At 39.1% G+C, this 20,627-nt stretch overlaps 2 protein-coding genes across 3 annotated transcripts; one reads left to right on the top strand and one right to left on the bottom strand.

The window, feature by feature from the left end:
- Positions 1 to 711: 711 nt before the first annotated feature.
- Positions 712 to 14,130, top strand: reep2 (receptor accessory protein 2). Its single transcript, XM_044040821.1, has 8 exons — positions 712 to 988; positions 3,111 to 3,183; positions 5,066 to 5,142; positions 5,411 to 5,531; positions 5,689 to 5,802; positions 7,038 to 7,218; positions 9,148 to 9,314; positions 12,061 to 14,130. The coding sequence occupies exons 1-8, from the start codon at positions 957 to 959 to the stop codon at positions 12,133 to 12,135; spliced, it is 840 nt and encodes a 279-aa protein (XP_043896756.1). The 5' UTR covers positions 712 to 956; the 3' UTR covers positions 12,136 to 14,130.
- Positions 14,131 to 15,945: 1,815 nt separating this feature from the next.
- LOC122778679 lies at positions 15,946 to 18,478 on the bottom strand. 2 transcript variants are annotated; one of them, XM_044040755.1, is made up of 5 exons: positions 18,291 to 18,478; positions 17,790 to 17,845; positions 17,581 to 17,615; positions 17,343 to 17,456; positions 15,946 to 16,993 (listed from the first exon to the last, which is right to left on the bottom strand). In XM_044040755.1, exons 2-5 carry the CDS (start codon positions 17,814 to 17,816, stop codon positions 16,042 to 16,044), a joined length of 1,128 nt encoding a protein of 375 aa, XP_043896690.1. In that variant the 5' UTR covers positions 17,817 to 17,845; positions 18,291 to 18,478; the 3' UTR covers positions 15,946 to 16,041. The 2 variants fall into 2 exon arrangements, with proteins under 2 accessions (XP_043896690.1, XP_043896691.1); XM_044040756.1 differs by lacking the exon at positions 17,581 to 17,615.
- Between the last annotated feature and the right edge of the window lie 2,149 nt (positions 18,479 to 20,627).

Below are 20,627 nucleotides of genomic sequence, written 5' to 3'. Positions count from 1 at the left end.
ATTCTGTCCTCTCTGTCCACATCTCTCTCTTTAAAGGACATGTTGTTTGGACGGGGTATTCACATCTTTGCTGAGAGATCCGAGCACATGCGGACAGCTTTAAGTATGACCTGATCACATTTAAATGACCTTAGTGTAGAGAGGTGTAGAGGACATCAGCTGAGCATTCATGCATGCATGGATGCAGTCTGTGCATTCAGACGCTCAAACTTCCTTCGAATGTGGTTTGTGTGGTCAGATTTGAGGTCGCATTCAGGACTGGTTCTGGAGTCGACCTGGAGTAGATTTAACAGTTAACATTTGGATTTAAACATTTAGATGTACTAAGTTTGGTATCATTTTGATGTTGGTTTATATTTGTATTTTCAAAGTATGCAAATATTACTGTAAGTCTGGTTCAAAGTGACATAAATAAACGTATACAATGTATGTATTTACAATTTTTACAACTTTACAGACGGGGTACTTTGAAGCGCGTTCGTTCTTCATTCCTTGCTTTGATATGCCATCTCGGTTCACAAAGTTCATTATTTAAAAAAAACAAAACGTATAACAAACGTATAAATTAAACAGAAATTAATCAGTATGGTCGCGAGACTGTCTTGAGCAATGTTCAAAGTCTCCGTGTATGAATTGTTGAAATGCTGACACAGCATTCCCAACTGATTTAAACAGGGGGAGCGAAGCGCTGGCCCTTTAAGGACCAGTCTCTCCAGCAGCAGCTACACTCACTCACTGCAGCAGCAGCAGCAGCAGCGGTGGAGGCGCCACATCGTCGGCTGCTGGTCCACCTGACAGCGGAGCGGAGCGGCAGACAGCCAGCCAGCATCGGCCAGCCACCTGGTTCACCTCAGCACAAACTGCGTCCTGGAGGAGGGGAATGGGGGGCACCTTGCCTGCTAGCTAACAAATTCCAATTCTAGAAGCGGAAGGTGCGCGGTCGGCGGTCCCTAAAGATGGTATCGTGGATTATTTCGAGGATAGTTGTGTGAGTACGGGCTGGGCTGCTGCGTCTGTTGTCGTGTTTGAACGTTAGCTCTCCATTCATCAGCTGTCTGATGCTGAACGCTGCACCGCGCCAGCTAGCTAGGTTTGCCTCAGTTTTCTTTCCCCCATGTTGTCACTCATATTATTTAAGGAGCATTTAACGATGCTGTGAGTGTCAGGTGTTTGTCACCCAGTCTGGCGGTGACCCACACGGACTGTCTTAGCAGTTGCTTATTGTGACTGTATAGACCACAGTGATTCGCTTGCTAGCTGCTGGTAGCTAACATATGTTGGCTACTGGTCTAGTCTCAGCAACCACCTGACTGGAAGCGTTGGTCGTGAGATGAGCCGTTACCTAGACACATTGCGATGGCGAGCCGTTTTAGCTTTTAATGCCCAATTTTGACGAGTTACAATTCCACGCCAATGTATCTATATCCTTGTTTTAAATTGATATAACTGAATTTAACATACCTGTAAAAGACGGTACATGTATCTTGAACTGGAATTATGACTAGTCTGAGTCAAACTGTGGATATCTAAAGGTGGAATTATGGACTGTCCTGATATAATTTCGGACATCTCAAATCCACTTTGGACATCAACAAATGCCTTTGGATGAATTCAGTTGTGGATATCTGAATAGTTTGGGACTTGGGGGAAATGTAATGACAGAAATTGGAATGCATATACGGTATAGCCATTAAATGTTAAAATGGCATTATGTTAAAACGATACTTTGCCGGTCTCCAAACTGCCAGCAGTGGCTTTAGAAGCCAGTCTGAACGTGGCTGCAGCTGTGGTGACTGAGCATCTTCGGGCGGCAACATCTGCTAACGTGAGGCATTAAAACGTGATGGCAGCTGTGTGTGCATCCATCCACTCATGTGTGGGTCCATTCTCAGGATCTGGCCAGATGAATGTCAATGACTTGTATATGTTTTGTTGTAAATTAAATACTCTATATTGCTTTATTAAAACAAGCTATTCTTGCAGTGTAGGCCTCAGCTTTCACCTGAACACACCACATCCTGATCGCAGTGTGGATGACTCGACTAAAGCAGTCAGCTGCCATCATCCTTATCATAGCTGTAGTAGGGTTGCAGGGACAGTGGAGTCTCATGATACATTAAAGCGCTTTAGCAAGTCAACAGTAGAATATTTATTGCAGTACTGCGGTAGTAATATCTCACCATCTGTGGTGAGTGAAATGTGCCATGATTGCTTAAGGCGTTGTGTGACTTGAACTTTTTCTAGCGTTGGATAATAGTGTTTAACTTCAGTGAAATATGGGCATGTCATAGTCATATTCCACGGCACAAAATGGCTTTAGTCCTTTGGCTATTTAATTACAGATCTAGTGATCTCTTGATTCCCCAGCGAGTAAGGTCACTAAAGTCTGCAAACTTTTTTGTTTGTTAACTTTTCTCCTTGTACTGTCTTGATATGAGGAAACAGAAATGCTTCCACAGTAAAATCTGCTGGACCATCCACGATTTCAAAACCCCCCCCTCTCTCTCTGACATCAATGCTTGTTTCCCTGTGACCACTTGCATCAATGTGCACCATTTTTTGCTTCATAAGTGGCTGTATAGAGGCAAGTGGAATGCTAAGGATAATATGCACACAATAGGACAATGGTCTTCCACTTGCTTTGGTCCACTGTGGCTGATACAGAACTAGAAGATTTTTGCCTGAAAGACCTATACGTCACAGATCAACAGTATAAAGACTTGTTTAGACAATATCATGAAAGTGACATGACAACTAAATTCTGTCTTATGTTGTAACTGCTGGGTTTTCAGCAGGATATTGTGTCGTCCTCGAAGTGTACCTCTCTGTAAAGAATAGAATAGAAAATAGAATGTAAAGCATCTGTAAAGATGCAGAGGTTCTCCATTTCTTCTCAGCTAAGGACAAGTTATGGTCAAAGTATTCCACGGGAAATACTTTGACCATAACTTGTCCCTGTAACTTGTTTGATTAGAAAGTAATCTATGAACACAGAGTCATATAAGCTCCAATCAAACATAGGTAACCTGCTTTTGTTGGTGTCAACACCCAGAGGCTTGTTCGCTACATGAATCCCTCTCTTTTGACCCAGCTTTCTCTGCTTTTTCCAGCCTTGCCTTTGGGACACTCTACCCAGCGTACTCCTCATACAAAGCTGTCAAAACGAAGAATGTTAAGGAATATGTGAGTATCGGCTCTTTATACAATACCAGATTATCCTCTTCTATTTGACTGTCTTTGTCCCTGGGCTGCTGTCATCTGATTTTACTCAAATGTTTAGAAATGCACATTGTGAGAGGAAATCCCATCGATACAATTTAATGAAACTTTTCACATTTCACACAGTTTTCATATTTACATAAGTAACTAATCGGATATTACATCATATGTCTAAGATGTTACAGAGCATAGTCTGATTAGACCAAGTATGTCGTGTATGATGTATGTCTCCCTGACAAGATTGCATTGCTCAGCACTTGATTTGGACACACCAACCATCATGACTGTATCTGTCAGTCCCAATTATTTTAGTCTATACTGTCACGGTAGTGTGTGGGTGTTATTTCAACTCTTTGAGATCTTTTTTCTGATGATTCTGTAATGGTCATGTTGTGATGTGAATACTGAAAATGAACTTAGTCATCTGGTGCAAATGTTTGTAAAGTATTCTTAGTAAATAGGTCAGCCTTTCTCAAAGTGTGGTCCCCACAAGTGACAAGCAAGTAACATATCATGTTTTCAAATTTAAAATGTCAATGTTTTAATTTCAGTGTTTCTCAAACTGTCTGCGACCTATGTGTTGTTTTCAATATCAAATCAACTAGTTCATTTAAGAGATTGTTAATGTGAACTGGTTAAGTTGGCACATTGTTTTGGGGCTGTTTTGTGAGTGTTTTTTATGGGTTAAGTGGTCCTTGGTCTGAAAAAGTTTGAGATACACTGAAAAAGGGGAACTTTTCAGGACTCTAAACATTTCAAAAAGGTTTTGTTTGTCTGAACTTGTTGACTCACAGCATTGCTGTGTTTATGGGAGAATGAGGTTAGAAGGAAGTGATGTCTTGGGTGCTTGGCCAAAAACCAACACCTGAAACATGAAGCTGTCCCCAAATAACAAAATGACTTCCATTTCCAGTGAACCCGCACATATTGTCACAGTCAAGTTGTAACCATAAATCCCTATTGTTTTTGTCTCTTTATAACTCTACACAGTCAATATGTCTGAGTTTTGTAGCAAAAGCTCTTAAACGGCAAGAGGTTTTTTGTGATAATGAGTTCAGGATGGTCTGACTAGTGTTGTCAGTGGACACCACTATTAAAACCGTAGATTCTCATTCTGTCTCTGGCTGAGAGTCTGTTGACTAAATTGTGTCCTCCTGTTTACCTCATCACTCCAAGGGATGGGAGAAAGGGGGTCCAGGAGTAGGAGGGACAACATAGCAGCACTCTGGCCCTCCGCCTAGATTTTAGTTGGAGAACAGTCTTGTCCTGGCAGGTTACCATGGCAACCCCCTCTCAGCTGCTGCTTAAGCAGACGGCCTCAGAACGAGCGAATGAGGGAAGGGGTAAGAGTGCAGAGGAGCCATTTTCAGAGCTGATGTTTTTATTCTTCTTTCCTCATGTTTAACTCATCTCTGATGAGTCAAATCATTAAGCATGTGTGTTTATACCACATGACTGTTTAGGCCACATGACTGTAGCCTCTGAAGTCCTTTGAACAGACACAGCTATTTAGTGTTTTTCTCTGTAGTATTTTAAATCTATGTTTGATAGTTGTGCATTTTCCATTAGTGCTCAAGCTAATTTGCCCCTAAGTGCCCATCTTACTGCACATTTAGATGATGCCCCACATTTCCTTTGTCTCCGGGGATTAAGCATGCTCACTGATGTGAGTTAAAAGGACTGACACATATGCTGCATTTCTGCATTTGCATGTCTGAGTTCATATCTGTGTATGTAGCGTGTGCTATCTCCACGTGTCTCAGCACGTGCTCCCTGGATGCTGCAAGTTTTCATGTGCTATTTTTGTGATGTTCTCACTCGCGTATTTCTGTGTGCGTGTCTCCAGGTGAAGTGGATGATGTACTGGATAGTATTTGCGTTGTTCACCACAGCAGAGACGGCCACAGATCTGCTCTTATCATGGTGAGTCAGGAGCTGCTGATAAGTGTTACCCTCATACCCTACTAGTCATTAATAAATAAATGGCGTATATAACACCCATAGATGTATTTCTGTGTTGTTGATATTTTTAAGCACTATTGTCTCCAGTTTACGTATCAAGTTCCCCGTCAAGGGTCACAAAATGTATTGCACACACTTTTGAAACGTTTTCTCTTCTCTCGTTACTTCTTCAGAACTTTTGTTTTCTTCTCCTCATTGCTGATTTTTATAAGTCTGTTTCAATGCTCAGGTTTCCATTTTACTTTGAGCTGAAAATCGCCTTTGTGATCTGGCTCCTGTCCCCATACACCAAAGGCTCCAGTGTCCTCTATCGCAAGTTTGTCCATCCAACCCTGTCTAACAAAGAAAAGGTGGGAATGTGACCTTGTCATCGAGTTACTTTCCACAAATGTAAAATGTTATTCACAATGAAGTATTTACAGGTAGATGTTTCCTCATTCCATCATTTTCACATTGTCTTGATTGCTGACACTGTTGTCTTTCAATCTCTGTCCCTCTGTGCTGTAGGAGATCGATGAGTATATAACACAGGCCAAAGACAGAAGTTATGAGACCATGATGAAGTTTGGAAAGAGGGGTCTTAACCTGGCTGCTAATGCTGCTGTTACTGCAGCCACCAAGGTAAGCTGTGTGTTCTGGGCATGTTAGATGGCATCTAACTACTCACTAATGTAAGATCAGATCTTCCTAGACTGTCTGGATTAGGGCTGCATGATTCTGGTAAAACTGTAAATCGTTTTTTTTTGTTTATTTTTGCTTAGATTCTCTGGTGTATTTAGCGACAGCACTGCTGAAAGCCTGTGATCGCAAGCAGCAAGCCGAATGCTCCAAGTCGGGTGGTTGTGTGATTCTCGTCACTACCACCTGGGTTTTCATCATGATTTATCCTACAGCCCTAGTCTGAATCCAATCAAGATACAGTCAAATGCACTTGTTTTGTTTTCTTGTTCACCAGTGATCAGTGGGAATAGTTGGAAGTGAAGAGGTCAAATGATGTGACTTAAAATGCACTCCAATAACGGAAAAAGGAAAAACTTGATGTGACTTACCAATTTTATATTCCATTCTGAATGTGCTTGTCTTGACCTGTGTTGTATTTTACATGGTTCAAATGAGAAGATCCCAGTGCAACTGGACATGAATCAGATTATCCCTAACATATGATTTAAAGCATCCATCCACCGCACTGTGCAAAAGTCTTTCAGGTTTGTTGTTTTAGAAACACTATGATGACCTTACAATATAAATATTACCAAATTTCTTCATTAGAACACATCCAGGAAATATACGGGAAACTTGTATTCAGTTTGAAAATTTTAAAAATGTCCAGAGGAAAACAAAAGGTTTTTAGTGTGACCTACCCTTACACTTGAACAATAGCACGACCCTCGCTCTCTTAATCCTGACGTTATTAATGTTTTTAATGAATGTTATTGGAAAAACGTCTATTACACCAGGTTTATTCAAGACATGCTTGAGCATTACTTACAGGTAATCTCTGACGGTTTGTTAATATAGAAGACCACACGGTACTGTAAATGAGAGAACTGCATGAAATCACAGGAGTGGAAGCCAAATAATGTGCAGTTGCAACTTGTTTCCAATTAGTAATCTAAAACCTGGATGGATTCAGTAACAGTGAAACAGACATGAGCGGTACATTCTCATATTTGAGAAGCTGGAAATTGTTTGTCTGGCACTGCTGCTTGATATAAAACTTAAATTAAACTCTTACTGCAAGAAGACATGACATGAGACATGAAAATCAGGAAATGACAATAAAAAATTGTAGTAAACTAACTTTTCTTATTCAACAAACGTAACTTGTTAATGTTTGGTGTTTCTGTGATACCCAGGGCCAGGGTGTGCTGTCAGACAAGCTGCGGAGTTTCAGCATGCAGGACCTGACTCTCATCAATGCTGAAGATGAGCTGGCCCTGCACACTTCAGATGCCCGCATGAGACGGGAGCCAACGGATGAGATGAGCTCCGGGGCCAGCACGCTGCCTCGGGCTAAGAGCACTGCTGCACGGCAGAGTAAGGCCACGCTGTGTGCACAGCCCACACGGCTTAAACACGTCGGCATTATTACACACATTAGTCAGTTACTGTTTCTCGTTTGTTGATTGGAGTCTATAGAGTGTTGCCCAGATGACTTACTTTATGTAACTAGCAGGACTTGGGCTGGTTGAGCGAAATTAAATTTTGTCACTGAAAGCACTGCAGGATGGGAGGGGGGGAGGACAAAGCATGTGATTCTAGTGGGAGTAGAGGCTTGGAAGGAGGACTCTTTGTGTCTCACTACACTGCCGGCTTTGCTGTGTGGGCCTGACATGCTGTGAACTGAATACAGAGACAGTGAAACAATGAATGAAGCTGGAGAAGTGGCACATTTTAGATTTACAAATAAAAGGCTGTTCAGACGATGAACATATGAGTTCAGATAAATGTCTTGGAGATTACATAGTTGACTCACTCATCTTCTACTGCTTTATCCTCCACATGAGGACGCTGGGGCACTGGTGCCAATCCCAGCCGACACAGTGTGAAAGGCGGGTTGCACCCTGGACAGGTCGCCAGTAAAGGTTTTCTTACTCTTGATTCAAGGCTTTTATCTTCTCCTTAGCAATGAATGGACTGATTTATGCACAGCTTGCGAGGAATATATTGGATGTAAAGTTCAGTCTTTTTATTTAATGTGATCACTAATCCCTTTCACTGGAAACAAAACAAGATTATAAAAGTCTTTCTCTGCAAATGGAGCAACCAAGCTGTACAACTTGATGAGGCACGCAGACTCAAACATATGTAAAAAAGTGTCAACATGCTTTTACAGTTAACAGACTAACAAAGAGGTTACACATCAGACTCATCTGACAACCCCTGAAAGCTAACCATGGTCAGAAGTAACTAATATTAATTATGAACCTTTAGATAAGGGACTGCCAGTGAAATTGTTGCCCCTTATTCTTCCATCCAAAATGCATTTTAACCTGACAATTTTTTTTTATTTATTTATTTCAAAAATCTGGCCATGGGCTATGTAAGAGGCTGTAAGTACAATATTGCATGCACTGGTCTGCAAATATGTACAAAGTACAATATGTGCAGATGCTTGTTGTCTTTTAGTTAAATCATCTGAAGTTAAAATAGGTGTGAAATAGCTTTATATTCTGAACGCTGTCACATATTATTCAGTGACATGAATCTTTCACGGTCTTCAGGGTCTGACAACTCAGCGGCAGTCATTTCCACTGCTGTACATCTGTCATCTGGGTAGGGTTGCACCAACATGAAGCCTGTGCCACCTGACGTACTGCTCAGCACACTGTGCTTTTGTGTAATTGTATGGTGTTCCACACCACACACTTCATGGACCCCATAGCAAAATGTCTCAATAATATACAAACTTGAAGAGACGGAGGCAGGTCTCTTTCTTCTATCTCTACCTCATCTGCCTCTTGTCCTTTCTCTCCCCCCTTTCTGTCCCCCACCTCTCCTCTGTCCCCGTGTTTTTCTCTCTCCACTGATGCCTAGTGTTTGCTCATTGTGTGAACTGTTGGGTTCCTCTGCTCTCCATGATGTTGTCTATGCACAGTGCCTTGAGATAATGTATGTTATGATTTGGTGCTATATAAACAAAATTGAATTGAGTCCTGTTCAGCTGTGAGCGTTGCTCAATTGCTGGTCACGTCGGAAATGGCACCGGGAATGAATATCTCTGTCATTGTGGTGGATTCTGACTCTCAGAACCTGTCGGGTTCCTCCCTTCTATAGCAGTACCATCACCCTCTCAAAATGAGCCATAATTCGCTTTGTGTTTCTTTCTGCCGGCAGCTAGCAAGCATATGCTGGACTAGTATTTACAAAGGTTTAGTAAACACTTGGTGGTGCAAGTTCCTGGCCCCTGAGCCGCAAGCTACTTTTACACTGACTGACCACCTTTTTTTCCCACAAACTCTGCAGCCCGTTCCCTGGCAGCCGCATCCCTTGCAGATGATGCGTCATCCCAACACAGCTCTGACCAGTCAGACACAAGGACTGAACACTCTGATGAAGATGTAGGAGACAAAACCCCCAAACGTGGGATCACAGTCAAGGCGACCAAGAAACCTGCTGCTGCTAAGACAGAGGTGGGGCCAGTTTACACGTATGCAAAACACACTCGCTAACATTATTATGATGATAGATGGTACAATGTCATATTTTTCTAAATGGGTACTTTTTGAATAGTTAATTAGTAGTTAATCAAAACAAAATTCACATTTGTTTTGAGTTTAGTTGCAGCAAAGTATAATGCTGGAAGTCTACTTGGATTTGGTTTATATACACTGACCATACATGACATTTGTCTGTTTAATGGTGGCAGATTGTGTTTTTACTAAATATTTAAACTATTTAGTGGATCTGATCTGTATTTGTTCTCTGATCTATTCTGGATCAAAGTAAGGTGCTACATATCTTGTTCAAATCACTTTTACTGGAGAATAGAGGCTCATCAGAATGAGCGGCTCCAAGCCTTTGGAGATAAAATGTTAGTCCTCTGTGAGAGTGCTCTTCTCAATAAATGGACGATTCTTCTGCTACACTGAGGAACTACATGGTCCTTGTGGTCTTCACATACCAAAATACCAGGTTTAGGTCTTTTTTGGTTTATATTAGAGCTGCAACTAACGATTATTTTCATAATCGATTAATAATCGATACCTGGAAATGATGATGTCTTGTTTCGCCCGCAAACCAAAATAAGTAACTTTTAATGATTTCTTTGTTATCCAGAGCAAAGACATGAAGAAAATACTCACATTGAAGAAGCTTAAACATCGGAAATCTTGTTTTAATCATGGAAAAAGCTTTGAACCGATTATCAAAATAGTTGTCGATTAATTTCATAATCGATTAATAATCGTTTGATCGATAAATTGTTTCAGCTCTAGTTTATATCATCTTGAGCTCCCTCTTTAAAACATGCACTCTGGCTGGCTGGTTCATTCAAGCTGCGGTACAAACAATGGCGGCGCAAGATGGCAGACTTTGTTAAAGCGCGACCTATGCTGAAAGTATATCCCTCCATAACTTTCTGCATTCTGTGTCTGCATAGAGGCCCAAAGAAATCCTCTTGTGCATACAAAGCAGATGGCTCCATCCAAACTAAAATGCATACTCTCTCTCGTATATGATACCAGTTGCAGCGACTTCTCATCAGCGGTTTGCCCCATTTGTATTTCCTTGTATTTTTTGAGCTATAAATCTCTCTGGTTATCGTCTTCTTTTCCAAAAAAACAAAGAGCCTGTTATCCAGTTGCAGTGGAAAGTGTTTACACCTCGTGGAGTTTTGCACAGTGCTTATGATCCGTGCAGTCAATGTAGATGTCAGGGTGACAATCATTGCGGACTTCCGCAGACATGGTAAATATTAGGGAAGCACCGAAATGAAAATTGTTGGCCAAAAGTGAAAATGAGGAAACTGAAACCAAAACAACGGAAGAAAGTTTGTTGTTTTTTTTTTTATCGAATTTTGTTGTTATGGCTGGGACTGTGTGTACTTACCTCACTAAAGTCAAGGAATTGTAATTGTGTATATAGATTGATATCCATGCTTCAAAGAATATGAAAATATTTAGGAGGATCAGAGGAACATATCAGACAACGAGGGTGCATACCCCCTATCTGGTGCAGACAGAAGAGCCTTTTTTTCTGTGCCCTCTCCTGCACTGTGCGCTTCTCTGTCTCCAAGCGGGCTCTCCATATCCAACGCAGCCTGGATCAGTTCTCTACGCACTGCTTTATCCCCACATCCAAGTAATGATCTTTATGACGAGGGTACAGTCGCGATGAAGTGCAGGGGATCTGAGTGAATGTCGCAGGGAGTTCTTAATCTGCGCTGTATGCAGCCAAGTTTCACTCTTGCGCAAAGAGACTTTTCAGCATTAAATAGATGCTGTTCCACTGTGTACTCGCATCTTGTTGGAACTGTTTTATTGGTGTTACAAACTGTAAATAGTGCCATCAATCGAGGAAAAACTGTACTAATAAATCGCACAATTTTCTTTAATTAATCACTCTTTAAACACAGTTTCTCTCCTGCAAAGTACTAATTTGGCACAGAAAAGGCATCCTGATGTTTTTTGAACTGTTAGTAAATCTTTACACACACAGAAAACACTGGTGGACACTGAAAGAGAGCGCACAAACGCACACATGTCTGGGAGGGCAAGAGAGGAAACACAAACTCACATTGCGAGAGAAACGGCACACGCACACGCGCACACACACGCACACGCACACGCACACGCACACTTTAGTTTTGTCCAGCAAGCCATCGGGTATCATTTTGAAATGAACTTTCCCCTTAAAAGTGCGTCCTTATCCATCTTTGCGCCGTAGACTGTCCTGTAACCAGAATGGCTCAGTTTGCCTGCACACGTCGCCACCGGAAGTAAACAAACAACTTTAACTGCGTTCATTTTTGTGTTAACGTCGACAGCACTAATATGTAATATATGAAGTATATTCAGTTTGCAGCAATAAGAAAAGCCATTCCTTTTTTCCCCCCGTGAAAGTGAATACAGAGCATTTCCCACCATCAAGACATGTTGGATTACATATTTGGTCAGGTTGGTCCCTTGTGGCGGCACGCTTAGTCGCAGTGGCTCTGATCAATCACACTCCATCACTTTCACTTTTCTGTGGTTGCTTACTTTTACCTTTACACACTAATCAGCCACAGCATTAAAACAGATTGTTGTATTGTATTATAGCTGATCCACTGTTAACATACTGAGGTTTAGCTGTTTTCGCCGTGTCTCCTGTTAAATGAACTGTGTTCAGTGTTTTTTTTTTTTAAATCTTCCCTTCCCTCTTTTCTCCTCCTGCAAGACTCAAACTAAGACGGTGAAGAAAACGACAAAGAAAAAGACCACAACTGCTAATAACGCAGAAACGCCACCCTGAGGCCTGCGGTCCACATCCGGTGGCCCGACACTCGCTCCACACACAGCCCGCAGACTCCTCTTCCTGTTTTGTCTCTACACAACCACTTATCCACTACGTGTGTATATACATATATCAGACTCAAGTGCAGATTTAGTTTTCAGCCATATGTGGCCAACTGTATGTGGGATCAGTTTACGTTAGATGCTGTTGTTGCATATTTTGTCTCACTCAGTTTTAATAGTCGGGAGAATCATCCTTTTAGTCTAAAGTTTATTGGTAATATAATCCTTAAAGGTCGTTTTCCTCCAACCTGTAGGCATATAGAGTATGTAGGTCTCGGTGATAATATGAGCTGCCCATGTGCAGGTTTTCAGTCTCATAGATGTTACTGATTCATATTCTGTTTCTGGCACTGTGGCATTCTTGATTGAAGCTCTTTTTCTTTTAAGTATTTCTAGTAAAATGTTGCGTTAGTCACTCTAGCTCGCCCGGATTTGGGTTCCGTGTACAACAATGCTGATAGAAAGGCATGGTAACAACGGGTGAAACTGTTTTTAACAGTGGTGTTAAATAGGTGAACTCTGAATTAATTTGTCCAATCGTTGAAGATCTCTGTAATCCCACTTACTGCTTAGCTCATAATTGCTGTTGATCAGCATCTGACTTGGCTGTCTTAAACATTTTATTTTAGGCGTCATAGTTTGTGGAAGGGTTTAAAGTTGATCTTCCCCTCATTAGCTCTGTACAACTCTAAGTGAGTCTGGCTCTGCTATGTTCAGGTCTCACTAAAGCCAGCTTTAAGATGACTTTCATGTTATGTCCAGTGCTGGTGATGGAGTGGTTTGTAAAGTGTTGGCTTGGTTATCCTTCACTCGACATCACACTCTTATTTAAGTGTATCACTGGTCATTTATTTATTCCACTTCTGTTTTGTTACTAATGTAATATTGTTAATAACCAAGCTCACTTGTGCATAGCCACTGATGATGGCGCTCTCTCCTTACAAACACGCTACTCATAGAGGAGTTGCCTGTGCTTGTGAGGTTGCAACACATCTGCTTTCAGTGATGTTTGTATTCAACATGAAGTCCAGGAGTAGCTCGACACTTTCTCACCGATTGTACTGAGCTGTATTGTGGCATGGAGCCTCATTTTGACAGCAGGATAAAGAAAAGCAATATGGAAATGTTCTAAGGAAAACCATTATATCCCTGACTCTGAGAATGTCTCATCCCTTCTTCTCTTGTTTCAGATTTGGGGGAGGGAGGTTGTGTCATATAAGGCTGTGTGTGTGTTTGTGTGTCTTACTAAAACACACAAGACTAAATTGGGATTGCTCTGTAACTGGAGATTAAACAGCATGAGACTACTTAAGCACACCTTATTGTTGTCTGCTGTCAAACACTAGTATTGACCAGTGGGGGGAGACAAACCCTAACTCATCTAAACGTGTGTAAATAGTAAACTTGACCATGTATGCATTAAGAGCCTGCTTGCTGTATTTGTTCTCTGATCTGACATCTGTTTAAGTTCTCATTAATCATGGAACTTTTTTTCTCTCTCTAAAAATGATATTTCTGAGACCAGTGGAAACTTAATGAAGTGGAAATGGTTTTGTGTTTTTTATTTTAATGAACATTACTTTTCTTTACCACATTAAGACACTTGAACTCTGTCACAAGGCAGAGCATCTCCAGTTAAATGCAAACACAAAGTTTAGGCTTTAAATGCCATGTGTTTTTAGTTTAACAGTTATCCTGACTCAAATTTAAATATTGCATAATTAGAAGGCTTTCTGTGTTGTCAGTACAGTACAGTACTATAGTTTTATCTTGTTTGACCATCAGATATTTATTGTTATTGTTGATTTTTTTTTTTAAGTCAGTATTGTACACAGGGACATTTATGTATTGTTTGTGCCAATTCTCAACACTTCATGTCAGAAAGGATAACATGTTTTGGGACAATGGTGGAAACAATGTAACTGTAATAAAAAAATACTAATAAATGAAATAAATCAAAGTGTTATTTTTGTTGTTTAACTCTGAAGGCTCACTGGTGGAGTCTGTTCATGCTCCGTTAACACTACTCAGACTTTCTCTTTGCCTTTTCCGTTAATCCATCCTTTCTTAATTTATTCTTTGAAAGTCATGGACGGGGTTGGGGATGAATTGATAATCCCATGTAAGTGGGTGAGAGGCATCAAATCAATATTTTATCAATTTTATTTTTAAAACCCAGATTCACAGGTCTGATTGCCTTGATGTGCTTTGCAATCTGTTCATGTAACAACATCCTCTGTCCTGGATCGAGTAAGGAGCAACTCCCAAAAGCAAAAAGCAAGCAACAGGTAAGCTATATGTAACACTGTTGAGACACACAGACTTTCCACATCACTTATACTGCTTAGGTGTGAAAATTATACTGCAGCATTTAACACACTTAACAACTTCTCTGCAGCAATTCCTAGTACTCGCCCATCTTCTGAGGTCCATGTCGCAGAGGTGAGCAGTGAACAAATTCTCATCTATTAAAAAGCTAACTTTTGATGCCCATTGCTATGGGGCGCCGTTGGTAAAGTGGCTCATGCTGAAAGTAACTGCAACATTTTGTCACCTTTACTATAGCTTAAAACAATGTTTGAAAAAGTGGTGTGAATTTTTGAAAGTCATTTTTTAGCACATTTACAACAATATTTGTTAACTTAATATATTAAACAGTTTAATCTAAATATTAAATGTTAAATCTAAATCTAAATCTGTTTGACATTTATATTGACCACATCAAACAGAGGATGTGGTCAGGATGACTAATGACCTTCCTAGCTTTCTGGATAACCCTTTTTTCCACATTGAGCTTAAGTCCTTTAGCTGGACTCCGATGATCTTGGAACAGACTTTGATAATGCTGCTGAGACAGTTCTTCTCCTTCACAGATGGATCATAAAACCAACCAATAAAAGAAAACGTCAACATACTTTCAATAAAGGAATGATAAAAGTTGCAGAAAATGCTCTTAGAAACATTAAAAGAATGTAATATTTATTTGATATATAGCTTCAGACCCCTATCTGCCAACACCACAAATAGAATCTAATTCTGAAAAATAACTCAGGTGCTCCCTCATTTAGACCATGCAAACTTTTTTTACCCTCATTCTTAAAAGAATCAGAATCGAGAATCATTAGAAACCGGAACCGGAATTTTTTTTATATGTTTATTTCGGTCATGACATTTAGATCACTCATCACACAGCAGTGCAGTTCACACAATACACATAACCGAAAGGGAAAGCGGGAGAAGCAAAGCTTATCTAGTCCTGCCCCCATTATCATCATACATTTAATTTCATCTTTTTCTTTTTTATGACATTTTGACAAAGAAAACATGTTTCAGCATCAGGTAGCACTCAGAGTTATAGTCTAGCTCTAGACAGTCAAATCAGACTCCATGTGTGTCTGTACATGTGTCCATGATATTCCGTCGCACGTGACATTCTCGACTTGTTGCCTGGCATATTCAACTTCCCAAAAGTCACAAAATAATCCAATCAATAGTCAATGCATCTTTTTTTTTTTTTCAATTTAAAAAAAAAGATTCATCAATTGGAATCATTTAATCAATTAAATGATTCCAATTTTTCAGAATTGGAATCATTTAATTGTTTAATTTCATTACATGTCATTCAGCAGATGCTTTTATCCAAATCGACTTACAATGGAATTGAGTCGAGCTTGCGACCATATATGTATATATATATATATATATGTATATATATACATAAGTATATATATATAAAAATTTTTTTATATAAGTAAAAAAGGAAAATATTCAATTAAATACAATTCAATACAATTCAATTCAATTCACAGAAAATTTTTTGCGATTTTGCATGGACACGGCAGTAGAAGAATCAAATAACGAATTAAACCTGTGGTGGGTCGCGGGGGTGCTGTGCCGTTGTTTGGTCGTTGATAGGGTGATGCTTGAAGTTGACGAACATTTGGCCCGTGCCCAAAATGGACCAAATATTTTGGAAAAAATAATCAACTACTGTGTAGTTGCAATCTCGTGTAAGCACTGCCAAATTATATTTTGTATTACAATTTTCAACAACACTTTCCCAAAGTGTCCCTATATGTTCCCTAATTTCTATTGGCAGTGATGAAGTAATCTCATCACACTTTCTCAAGTATGTGCGATAGTTGAATGATCCTTTTTTCAACTCACATAATTTTGATTTGATATGTCTTATACTACCTTTAAGTCTGTTTCTGTCCACAGCTTTAACCAGGTGGAAAAAAATGTTTGGATTAATTTTATATATTTTATTGAAAGTACCACTGTCCAAAGGGAAAGTTTTATCTGTGTGTTTTTCAGAGCACATATCCCGCAAACCTCTTTGGTTTTGCAACAACTTTGACCCAATTGGTCCCCATTTGTCTGTGTATAAAACAGTTGTAATACATTTATACTTTATGTGCCACTGATGGGTTTTTAGCAAGATCTTATAAATACAGGGGTCAATGTTATCGGCTCTCTTCAGACATGGGCTTTGGTATGTGTAAATAACAATATATAAGTTGTTTTTGCCATTAAGATTCTGGGACACTAGATATTCATCAATGTCCTCTATAATTTTTTCCTCTGCATGTTTGTGGGGCTTTTTAAACTGAGGCTTCACTGGAGGAAATTCCTTTAAAAGGGTTGCCTCCTGAAAAAATTTGGCATATGCTCGTTGATTTGTCGCTTCACTTTCTATTTTGAAATAAATCAGTTGTTGTTTAATCCATGGATTATAAATCTCTATTAATCTCTCCTCAGGATCTAGATCATCAGGAAATATACTATTCCCCTGTAACTCTTCCTGGTTATTCCTGAAAAATGAGAAAAACACAAAAAAGCATGTAATAAACTGCATTAATATTCACAAAGACTATGGACCTCATTCACAAACAACGCATGACAAAATGTCAGTGCAGTGGCAACATATCTGGCCAGTGTACATGTTTTATCAATCCATTGGTGATTTTGAGTAACAAAATGTTTGCGCACATATAAGTGAATGAGGTCCGATACTGTGACACTGCTGTTACAGCTATCTAATACAGTGTAATTGGTAACTGATTGTAGAAAGTGACATTTTTATATAAATGTTTACACAATGGTTCTTTCTAAGCAAACAATTGTCATCAGTTACCACATGCATCATGTTTAAACACTTACCCACTCTGTTTGATGAGTTTAAAAAAAAACTCAAATTCTTTCTTGAAGTTAAAGCGGAAGAAAAGTTTGTCCACTTGGGTGTTAAGATGATGTATGTAGGGGAGCTCCATGATTCTGGGTGGGAATTAATTATGAAATAACAAGCTGTGATAGCATAATAATGTTTACTTTTCATTTAACTGAATTAAAAACAGCTGAGGAAAAACAGAGGATATATATTCAACTTGTAAGCACGCACTTATTTGACAGGACAACCTCAATCGCTGTTGTTTCCTTGAGAGAGAGAGAGAGAGAGAGAGAGAGAGACAGACAGACAGACAGACAGACAGACAGACAGACAACACAATCAGGTGTGGTAGTCCATCTCATCAGAGTCTCTTTGCCAACCCAGAATGAAATGCAGTTTGACAAGTTCCAGTACATTCAGTAAATAAATGTGCCATATACCTCCAGCGCATCATACTGGGTCGTCATTTGGATCGCAGTACCCCGGTGAAGGGAGTCTTGAGATTAGAAACAAAGGAATCACAATCAATTACTATATCTTAAAAAAGTCAATAATATTCACATCTTGGGTTAATATGACGTAATTTAACCTTATTTTGGTTATTTATTGTTATGTTTAGTTATGCATTCTTTTTTTTATTTTGTTTTCATCATGTTCTTCACATTTGTGTACGTGAGCAGTGCACATCTTTTAAATGACATACAGAATTTGTTGTTTGGTGTTTAAGCTGTTTTTTTTTAGATTGAAATGGTATGTGTGGAAATATAGCAAAACCTCTTAATGTCACAGCGTTTCTATATTGACAAAATTACCAAGTTTACATACCTTATACCATGTTTGATACTAATCACTGGTTAGTTTTACACAACAATTCAACAGTACATGCAAAACACCATACTTTTTGAAAAACATGCAGAGAGGAGTTCTAAAATTACACTTACCAGCTCTCCCCTTGAAGGTCCAAGCTGGGGTGAGCAAAGGTCTGTTATAAGCTATACAAAACTTAAAAAAAAAAACTCAAAATAATTGAAATTGATAAGCTATACAAAACTTTTTAAAAAACTCGAAATAATTGAAATAAAACGTTTGCCCACCCCAGCTAACCTTCAGGTTAACAGTGACAAGACAGCAATTCACACAAAGTTTAGACAGGTCCACAGGTTCAAACATTTATATATCCCTCTGTTGGCCAATCATTTCAATGACGCTGTTGTTTCCATGACGACTTTTATTACACACCCAAAACAGACAAATAGAGTTTGTCAAGTTTAACACGTTGTGTTACATGATTAAAAAAAATGAGAATTCAATAACAACATGTTGACTATGTTATTTCATGACGAGTAAAAAGAGAATCACTGTGAATCACAATGAAGATACTTTCACATCTACAGATTCAGATTGTTTCACATCTATTTTCACATCCATGAAGTGAAAATAATCTGGCTTGCATAATGGCTTCTAATGACAGCAACGTTCTTAAAAAAAAGAACACAGAGACAAAGCAGGGATGACAGAATTAGACTGAAACACTAATTATAGTGATTAAACTGCAAAGTTCAGACATTATTTATATAGACTATACCGTAAAGAGCACATTGTTCAGTTAAGATAAAGATATTGAATAATAAACATACATTTCCACATTATGTGAAAGTACAATACAGAAAGATGTTAACGGTATGACTATAAAAAGTTCAAATAGAATGTACATTATATACAGTTATTAGAATATATAAAGTATGGGCTTGATATTTACAGCATAAACAAGGATTGAACATTAGATATTATATACTGTATATGTTTATTGCAGTTATGTAAAGTATATTACATGTATCAAACGTGGGATAGTGGTTCTACTGAGAGCAATGCTTGTTATACAGTCTAACCGCTGCAGGGAGGAACGACCTGCGATAACTCTCCTGTTTTTCAATTTTTCCATTTTACACAAGCTTAAAAAACCCAAACAAACAAAAAGCCCATGCAAATAAACCAACCCCAATCTTAGTACAGTATATTCATGATTAGATTACATGTCATTTAGCGGAAGCTTTTATCCAAAGTGACTTACAATAAGTAACTTATCCAAAGTGACTTACAATAAGTGCATTTCAACATTTGGGTACAAACAAGAGCTAGAAGTAAGTGCGTGCTTCAAGTATTACAAACTATAAAGTGCTACTCATAACTGCTATGTACAATTAAGTGCATTTTTTATTTTTTTTGTATTGTCATCGTTGTCTTAGTCGAGATAGAGTTGAAAGAGATGTATTTTTAGTCGGCCGCAGAAGATGTGGAGGCTTGATGTGAGTGAATAACAGAACCAAGAGAGTTGGTGTACAGAGAGAAGAGGAGAGGGCCCAGGACAGAACCTTGAGGGACCCCAGTAGTAAGAGCCTGAGACACCTAGTTCCTGAAGAGAGGAAGTAAGGATCTGCAGTCATTCTCCTCTCTCCCACCACCTCCATTGGGTCAAGGGGGAATTCAAGGACAGAGCTGGCTTCCTAATCAAGGTGTGGCACAATTTTGAACCTAAAAATAACCTTGTGCAAATTGTTCAACCACATTCTGGAATGACGTGGCCTTACCAGGTGATTTCTATGAAATTGTCTCTGCTCTTCTTGTAAGTGATCACCTTGCATGCAATCCCTAGTGTAAAAACACTGACCATAATAAACAATTAGATGACAAAACAATTTCCGACATCATCTGCATTCACTTTCTTTTTCTCCATAACACATTTTATTGATGGGAACATACATGGGGTAAAAATGAAGAGATTTTTTTTTTTCAATTTTTCCATTTTACACAAGCTTAAAAAAACCCAGACAAACAAAAAGCCCAGGCAAATAAACCAACTCCAGTCTTAGTACAGTATATTCATGATAAAAGTACCGTATGTTATCAACCAGACAAGGGAAGACTAGAGAAATACATATATTATATCACACTCAAACACTCAAAATTAAATTAAAAGTTGCCAGAAAAGTGGCAGACCGAGGGTTAATAATGAAGCAAGCAAGAAGCATTTGCTGAAAGAGCGCTAAAGGCAATAATCTCCTTGTATTTGGTTCCACATAATTTAAGATCTGGATTGATGACTCCTATTATTCTCTTACGAGAATAATATATATTCAAGTTCCCAAAACATGCATACCAGGTCTGCCCATAAATAACACTGGCTGCTTTTCAGTCATGATCTAGTGTAAAAAATGAATAAATAGATTATGCAAATAATGCACAGGAAACTTTGGCAGGGAATGATGAAGACAGGAGAA

This window comes from Solea senegalensis, linkage group LG12 (genome assembly GCF_019176455.1).
Source record: "Solea senegalensis isolate Sse05_10M linkage group LG12, IFAPA_SoseM_1, whole genome shotgun sequence".
Classification (NCBI taxonomy): Eukaryota; Metazoa; Chordata; class Actinopteri; order Pleuronectiformes; family Soleidae; genus Solea; species Solea senegalensis.
This window is presented reverse-complemented; position numbering and strand designations above follow the sequence as displayed.